The sequence below is a fragment of the Magnolia sinica genome, unplaced genomic scaffold (genome assembly GCF_029962835.1).
Source record: "Magnolia sinica isolate HGM2019 unplaced genomic scaffold, MsV1 ctg379, whole genome shotgun sequence".
NCBI classification, from domain to species: domain Eukaryota; kingdom Viridiplantae; phylum Streptophyta; class Magnoliopsida; order Magnoliales; family Magnoliaceae; genus Magnolia; species Magnolia sinica.
The window spans coordinates 38,992-48,274 of record NW_026682826.1 but is presented as its reverse complement, the minus strand read 5'-3'; the positions used below and the strand labels follow the sequence as shown (position 1 = coordinate 48,274).

General features: G+C 43.9%; 1 protein-coding gene across 1 annotated transcript; it reads right to left on the bottom strand.

Moving 5' to 3' along the window:
* Positions 1 to 6,457: 6,457 nt before the first annotated feature.
* On the bottom strand, positions 6,458 to 7,255 carry LOC131236323 (uncharacterized). The gene has a single exon (XM_058233447.1). The coding sequence runs from the start codon at positions 7,253 to 7,255 to the stop codon at positions 6,458 to 6,460; it is 798 nt and encodes a 265-aa protein (XP_058089430.1).
* Between the last annotated feature and the right edge of the window lie 2,028 nt (positions 7,256 to 9,283).

The following is a 9,283-nucleotide window of genomic DNA, read 5'->3' as shown; positions in this document are numbered from 1 at the left end:
ACCCACTCTACATCAGATTCCAACCAAAGTTCGATCCGTCCGGATCGATTATAAGGTCATCATAAATCCAATCTTGGCTCCTTATAGAATAGTGGCATAATGCAGACTTCTATCACTGGCTTTGATGTAAGGTAGCCATTAACGTTGGCCCTTGTGCCGACATAAAGAAACAAAAAAAGGAAAGAGGGGATTGATACATGTTACGGTGGTGATGGGTTTTCTTCCCCGACCCTGTAGCCATGGCCGCCATTAATAACTTCAGGATCAGATTTGGATGACTGTGGTAATCATTAAAACTGGCAAAATAAGCAACTAACCATTTGTGTGGTTGAAACCCTTCTTTTGTTGTTGTCGCCAACCCTACAATAATTGGAGGTGATCCTGCAGAATCTGGTCACATTTGAGAAAATTTAAGGGTGACAGCAAAAACATACATGGTTTTCGACATGATAGACTTTATCTGGGGTTGTTGCCTTCTTCGATTGATGGCCAATGACACCATTGTTCCTAGTGTCATCAGTGGCAGTAGCTATCAGCTTTGTTGTGCCAACAATAGTTATCCCATCAATTGTTGCCCTTTGAGTAAGAGACAGGTTGCAATGACTGCTCTAGGGTTAGAGTTTCCCTTTTTCCCCTCTTTTAGTTCAGGCAAGAAGCCCTTCGAGGGCTTTTATTTTTCTTCTACAATGATCCATAACTCAACTGCTTTCATTTTCTACGAGCCTAGGGTACATACCATCGATTTAAGCTTGCACATCTTTATCACCCTGATGGGCCCGGTCAATAGACCAACACCCATTATAGGAAATCGGCCTCGACAATTGGAATTGGCCTCGATAATCGACCTCGACAATCAGAATCAGAATTAGCCTTAACAATCGAAATTGGCCTCGACAATCGAAATCAGAATCGGTCTCGGCAATTTGACTCGGCCTCGACAATCGGAATCGGCCTCGACAAAGGGCCTAAGGGAAGGTCACAGTGTAGACATCTAACCATTATCGCCCATCAATGTGGACATTTTATGATCGTTGTTCCCAAGGAGTGGCCCACATAGAGCCATACGTGTAGTGGGCCCATGGCCTCACATAAGCGCTTAATATACATCGCCATGGGCCTCACATATAACACAATGGCAACGTCCTATAGGCCTCGGATACATCACAATGGGCCTCAAATACATCATAATGGGCCGCAATATATGGACCGTAAATACATCTCATTGGGCCTTACGAAATGGGTCAAAATACATCAAGGTGGGTCAGTCCTTAAAATGATCTGGGAAACTGGACGAATGACATAGATAGACAATACATACATCACGACGGATCTCACATATGGTCGGCATGGATGTAAAATAGGTGGATGGCGTGGAATATAATACATGCACCAAACGGGACCCACATGACTTGCTGACATCTACACAACAGCTGCCCTGCTGCTGGGGCCACAAATGGACGGTTGGATGAAACACATTCATCGTGATGGAATCACAGAACTTGCTGGCGCCACTATAATAGTCGGATAGCTGTCCAGGGCTTCTAGACGCCCTAGATGGTCTGGATATAATATATACATCATGGTGGACACCCGCTATCCAGATGATGGACGGCGTTGATAATTTCATAAATCATGGTGGGTCCCACTAATCTGGATAGATGGATGGAGTGGGTATAAAATAAATACATCAAGGTGTGGCCCATGTCCTCAAACAAACAGATGGTTGGACATCACATGTGTAGAAAGTGGGGTCCACAACTGGACGGTGTGGAGCAAAATCTACATCATGGTGGAGTCCACAACACCGTCCAGATGATGGACGGGCTAGAGATACATCATGGCAGGCCACACACGTGGCAAGGATATAGAATACGTACATCTAGGTGGGTCGCACCCCACACATGCCACTCGTGTGCGTGGGCCCATACCAAAACAAATGGACAGTGGGAATGAGACACGTATCACATGATGGGTACCCACCGTCCTGGACGGTGTGGGTGAAACCCATACATCATGGTAATGCCCCACCGTTTAGCAGCTGCTGGATGGTGCAAGATAGGGCCATACAACAAGGTAGGCCCCACACGTGTGGATGCAAAGCATCCACCAAGGTGGGCCACGTCTGTGTATATGGATGGATGACTAGATACACCGCACACCACATGCCACGTTAACGCAGCAGTTGTTTTTGCTGCTCGTCCACAGATGGACGGCTAGATATAACACAGGCTTCATGATCACGGTGGGGTCCACGGGACTTGCTGACGTCCCACATCAGCTGCATAGCTCGTGTGAAATACACTAGCCAATCTGCTTCCTAGTAATGGGTCCCACCATATATAATAAAATATAATATTATTTATTATATATTAATTAATTTTTTTGAAATGGGGTAGCGTCCAGGCCCTGTACGGCCAGGACTGATCTCACGTGTATTAAGGTGGATCCCCACACACGTGGCAGGTGGTCCCACTGTCTAGAGGTTTGGACGGTGTGGATGATACACATACACCATTGTGGGTCTCACCATCCAAGTTGCTAGACGATGTGGACACACCACATACATCAAAGTGGGGCCGACGTGGTGGATGGTGTGGATATATCACACGCATCAGGTGGGCCCCACGGCATTAAGGGAGAGAGAGAGAGGGAGAGAGAGAGAGAGAGATGGTGAGGAGGGGAGGGACCCCACCACTATGGGCCCTCCCTATATAATGCATACATCAAGATGGGTCCCACATATGTGCGCCCTCAAATCACAAAATCAAATAATAAAATCACCCACCTTTGATCATGGACTTCTCCTTCCATCAACGCATTTTAGAACTCCAATGAATGAGATTCAATGGTCGAGATTGGTTTTGGAGGGTGGGGATGGGAGATAGGAAGTGGGCCACACAAAGCTCTCTCATGGAGCTTGCTTGTACGCGGGTTGCTTGAGAATGAGTAAGAGAGAGAATGAGAGAGAGAGAGAGGGAGGTGATGGGAGAGAAGTGATGGGTGAGTGATGGGTGATGGGGAGAGTTAAATTTTGGGGATGGGTAGTTGTACTTGGGGATAGGTGTGAGTGATGGGAGTGATATGTACTTGATTGATATGATTGATGGGATTCTCTTGGGATTAGTAACGCGCGGCGTTTTTCCTCGAGATGAATGCTAGCCCACCTCTCCTGGCTTGGGTATTGGATCGGTGTGCAAGTCACGGTGTTGGAACCATGGCAACGGCGCGGTCGCTGGGGTACAGTTTTCAAGTCGAGCGGACTCTAGAATGAGGGATACAACTCGGGATTACGGGCAATTGCTGTCTACATGTCGTGAGTCATTGAAATTCGACCGGAGGACCGCGGAAACCTATAGAACAGTACAGGCTAGGATACGGGTCTTACACGAGGGATAAAAGAGCCGGGGTGTGGGGGTTGGGGTAAGCTGTGGGGAGTGCACGTTGGGTCGAAATAGGGTGAGAGATCAACGGCCAGCTGACCTCAAGGGGGGATGAATTCTTGTCCCAAGCTGCATTCCAAGCTTCTATGTCAAGATCGTTAGGAATTTCTTCAAAGTTCTCCTAATCCTCAAGGGGCTGTTCCCTTCGGAGAGAGCATGATGAGGGGATGAGATGGCATGGAAAAGGAGTGCCATGTGGAGCTGGGAAGAGGGCATGGGAGGGAGCTAACGGGTGGGGCTGGTATTCACGACTTAAGTTGCTTGATGGGAGGGGTTCTGCCACTGTAGGCCTTGGATGGGCATGGTTAAATGGGGTTCAAAATGATGGGGGGCGGGGATGGGAGAGGGCCCGGGGCAGGGTAGCTGGGAGGTGGTTGGCTAGGAGGAAGATGGGGGAGATCAGGGGATGGGCGAGGGCCAGGGGCAGGGTAGCTGGGAAGGGGTTGGCTAGGTGGGTTATGAGACGATATGAGGCGAGGGCTAATAGGTTAAGAGGCTGGAATGGCCTGTGGTTGGGAAGGGGAGGTAGCCTCTTGCGCACCTGGGGAGGCAGGGTAGTGGAAGGATCTCTCTACCCACTACCTGGTCGTTTCCTGGTCCCTGAGCAAACTATATTGTGGCTCCAAAGGCAAGTCAGAATGCTCTATGGACGGCCAGATGGGAAATGATTTTCCTACTACCACTAGTTCCCGGGGTGAATGAGTGTCTGTGCCCGGAGGAATAATAACTTTGACTCGAGTTAGTATTTGAGCAAGTCCCTAAATTGAGCTTCTGTTCCACTTCCACCACATCCCCAAAGGTGTTTCCCAAAGCTTTGAAGACCGATTCCATCCAGGCGTGGGCTGGGATTCCAAATAGCTGAATCTATTTTCCTCCACTGTTCACACCTCAAGTATAGGGTTGTGATGTAGTAATAAACTCGGTGAGACCGAGGTCGAATCCCAAGGGATTGAAACCTTTACGTAGTCTGAAACTAAGTAGAACTAGAACTAGATTAAGATGAAATCTAAATCATATATAATTGTGGGAATAATGATGAAATATTTATCTAAAACTTAGAGAATTCAAAGGTAGGGAACTAGGGTGCCAAGGATCCACTTGTAGCAATTGAGAAGCTAGCTTGCATTGATTTAAGGATACAACTGGAATCAGAGTCCTATCTTATCCAATTGGTAGGAAGAGATTTGTCAGATCTCTGAACTTCTCATGGATCTAATCATCAATAGATAAGAATGGTGAAGATTTGGAAGTGATTCCGTCACCTAACCATGCCCAGGACACTATGGCAAACAACAACAATTTACCATTCTCATAACCAATCATAAGAGAATTGTGAAAGTTAGAAAGGGTTCCATCACCCAACCATGCCCATGAGACAATGGTGTACAATAGGGTTCCCAAGTTCACGATCTCAATACATAAAAAGAAAATATCTCAAGCTATCGTAGATTTATTGTAATTTGAGTCACAACCAACCATTAAAACTAAAAACATTCATTATAATCAAACTAGAATTCATGAGAGTTCAATAAACATAAGTCAAAACAAAGCTAACACCCCAATCACGCTACAAGCTTCACCTCTTAGCCCTAGCTAAGAGGTTTATCCAACCATAATCATGATCAACTAAATCTCAAAAAAGAAAAAAAACTAAAGAAGGAAGGAAGAAAACTTAGTTTATGGGTAGCCGTCCTCCTCTCACTCTCTTCCTTTTCTTCTTCACGTTTGGCCTCCACGGCTGCTCATCCAAGATCCCACGTCCAAGGATTATTCCAAAGCTCTCTTTCACGTCTCCTTTTATAGCAATAGGGAGCAAGGTCGGTTTGGAGTCGGTTCACGTGCGCAACAACAGAAAAATAAAAGCCGAGTTGCGTTTGAACGGGATTTTTGGACAGTACACAGCTAAGAAATCCATTATGGCTCCATGTTTAGGGTAAAGACCCCCTGACCGATCTTTTGGACGGTTCAGATCATCCAACCTACCATCATATGGGTCGTACAATGCCTCACTGTGGCCGATTTTCACAGACGCGGGCTTCATGCGAATTTTCTTGTGCTGACATGCTCGATGGGCCCAATAGTGATGTTTTCAGTGAAATCCACCCCGTTCATTGGATTCCTGGTGAAATTTAAGTTGGAAAGGAATCGTTTTGGTCGAGTTTTGGTGTGGTCCACTGTATAAAATCAACTCACTGTTCATCCTGTGTTTTTCGTCAATCTACGCTTGTACACGTACATGGGCTAAAAGGCTAATTTGGAGGGGAGTGTGGCCCCCCTATGGTCATATGGACGGCTCAGATCATGAAATGGGGCAGAGAGTGGGCCCCACTACTCAGAATCGGCAGAACCACGCCCGTCTGCTGTTGCTGGTGTGGAAGGAGTCGGGTTAGCCGACTTTGACCGGGATTCCCGGTCCGATGCGGCTCACATGCGGAGGTGCTGTGTACATGTACGTCGTACGTGGGGTCCACTGTGATGCATGTGAAAAATCCGCGCCGTCCATCCATTTTTCCACCCTATTTAAGGGGTTGAGACCAAATTTGAACTATATCTAGATATCAGGTGGGCTCCAAATTGAGGATTTATGTGCTAATCTGTCCATTAGGCCACTTACACAAGGATCTAATGACTGAAATTTTACTTTTACAGTTCATTTATAGTCCTGAGGTCATTTATGAAGTTTTGAGCTGAACAGATGGTGGAAACCTTGTGATCTTGCATTCTAATTGACTTTCAGGCCACTTGAGATTCAGTTTCTCGATTTTTTCGAATCTCTGGTATGTAAATCCATCGATCTTGGTCCCATGGGGTCCATCCCTTGCCTTGGTGAATTCTGAGCGTTAAATCTATGCTTTTGGTACCCAGTTTCAGTCTAAGCTCGTAAATATACCTTGTAGCATAAACACAGTTAAATTGGGCCGTTAAACAGTACCAGGTTCGTAAATTCAGATAACAACTGGGGTCTGATATACAACATTTGACCCTCAACACCCACCTAGCGAGGTGAGCTTAGAGCATCAGGCTTCTACCTTAGCAAAGCCCATTTTCATGTGAAGCATGGAGTTTGAGAAGAAGGAGATCATTCCCGATCTCGACTTGAAAACCAAGAGGAAAGAGTCTAAGCCTATACACGAAATGTCCAAAGCGGAGGGCATGTATCTGGTGATCCTGAATTCTTGAAGGATTTGGGAAGTTTGCACGTGAGCGTCGAGAACCTGGCCCACCAGGGCTAAACTCAGCTCTTTAAGTTTCAGAGCAACACTCCTATTGTCTGCTTGGATGGTGAATGTACCATGGGCAGGATAGGGCATGACGTTTGGGACCATTTGGGTCACACATGCATTTGATTGAACATCTGGGAGCTGTGGGAGGATGGGATCCTGCACCGCTTGGGCGAACGATCTTGGCTCCGATAGGGTGCTAAGGGGGTTGTTGGTCTGCCCTGGAATGGGAGGAGTTGGCCGGGTGGGTTGGGTAGTGGGTCGAGTGGGTCGCTGGTTGGGGTGAGAAGATGTCATTGCCTTTGCCATCTGGACGAGTAGGATCCTGCCGTCAACCCTTTTACCATTCAGAACTCTCAGCGCTGCTCTGGCATCGTCTTCATACTGAAATCTGACGAAGCCATACCCACGAGGTCTGTTGAGATGGGGATTCCAGGGGATGAAGGTGTCAACTACCTTACCGTACCTACCGAAGATCCTAAATAGATCTTCTGCTGAGGTATCGAAGGAAATGTTGCCAGCAAACAGAGTAAATGCTGAGGAACTAAGAGGTCTTGACCGAGGCCGAACCTGTTGCCACACGACTGAGTTCATCTTCTCATTAGGATCACCTGCACCTTACCACAGAGGCTCAGATACAATGGTATATAGATAGGCTTATTATGCTCAAATGTTTAAAAAAAAAAAAAGCGGTTCTAAATTTAATGACAGATCTCTTTTCTGGACAAAATGTATATTATCTTAAGTGAACTAGGGTTTATGTAAAAATTTCTTGTGAAATTACGGAATTGCTACTATTTTTTCACGAATAGCTGGCACCTTTTTTCACACTCTTCTGTGTAGCCTGCAACCTTTCTTTGTTTCTTCAATTGTATGTAAGTGTACTATCTTTCTCTCTCTCTCTCTCTCTCTCTCTCTCTCTCTCTCTACCTCTAAACCACGCCAGTCCCTCTATATATAATAATCTAGAATTTGGAAGAGACGCCAATAAAATTAAGGTTGTCTTCTTCATCGATGTTCACATCCACACTTGTCAATTTGTTGAAGGCATTGATATGCTCAAAGAGATTTGATCCTTCCACCATCTTCAAATTGTATAGTTGTCTCTTCAGATATAGACAATTGTAGAGCAACTTCTTCATGTAGATGTTCTCTAACTTCACCCATAGGCCCACGGTAGTTATCTCATTGATGACATTATCAAGGACTTCGTCGGCTAAGTACAATTAGATTGCGTTGATCGCCCTCTAATCAAGTTCATACCAATTCTCTTCTTTTATCGATTCGGGACATTTTACTTTACCAATGAGTGCTTGTTGCAACCCTTGCTAAATTATGAGGGCTTTCATCTTCAACTTCCATAATTCAAAATTATTTTTACCCATGAATTTTTATTTCAAACTTCACATTTCATTCCCTCGATGCCATTTCTTAGATTCTATTTGAAAACCTAACGTTCACTTTGATACCACTTATTGGGGACGCGACAAGCCTTTACATGATATGTTCGACGTGGAAGCAACCTCAAATAGAATCAGACAACGCAATAGGGAAATAAAAATTCAAGCAACTATAGAGATCACATAAATTTTATGTGGAAAAAACTTTGAGGAAAAAAAAACTATGACATTAAGCAACAAACAATTTACTATAATCAGAAAGTTAGAAGAGATGAAATAACTTACAAATGAGAAACCCTAGCTTCTCCCTCAAAAACCTTAAAAGCGTGTTAAGTTCCTTTTGTTCTACTCTAATTGTGTGATTAGAAGCTTATTTATACACTTCTATATGAAATTAAAAACAAAAACATGCATTTACGCATTCCGCTCAGTCACTCGGTTAATTGAGACATCGACAGACTCTCTTGGTCAACTGAAACAGATCTTGGTCTACCGAGAATATCACAGCATGCTTCGGTCGACCCAAGAATTCATTAGTCGACTGAAAAACACTACATTAGATTAAAGGCACTCAATCAACAAACATCATATTAGAAAGTTTAATTTAAGAGTCTAGCATACATCTTAGCTTGCTATAACCATAACTTTACATTTGATTATTCATTTTGTTGGCACGATATTTTATTAAAATGGGCCCTTACTCATAGCTTAGTGGTAAACTCATAGGAGTTTCAACACTAAGGTCATGGTACCCATTATGGTGTGTGTGGGTGTGAGGGTATGTGCATAAATAAAAAAATTATTTAAAAAAATAGTTAAAAAGTTATTAACGAGTTCTATATGATGGCCAATGCTAATAGCAATTGCACTAAACAGTTTTCTAAAAATAGATCATTTTTAGGGTTTAATTTTAAGATTTAAGTTAAAACTTACTATTTCTAATAAGTTCTAATTTTTTTATATAAAAGTTTAATGGGCTGGTTGCCGTCCAAAGTCTCTCTTTTAGTCATTAAAGGCCCATTAATTTGGATACCAAACATTTACAATATTATATAAGTAACTTATTTGAAATAAGTTTAGTTTATGATGAAGTATAAGTATCTTTTTTTATTTAAAGTTAATCACTTCAGTTTAATAAATATAAACCAACATAAGCTTCTTAAGACATAAGTAAATTATCTCAAGTAAGTTACCATCCAAACGCACACAAGGGTTGTCCACA

What these genes read in the sequence shown, in the direction of transcription:
- LOC131236323 (XM_058233447.1), bottom strand. Translation starts at nt 7,255, where the DNA reads ATGAACTCAGTCGTGTGGCAACAGGTTCGGCCTCGGTCAAGACCTCTT.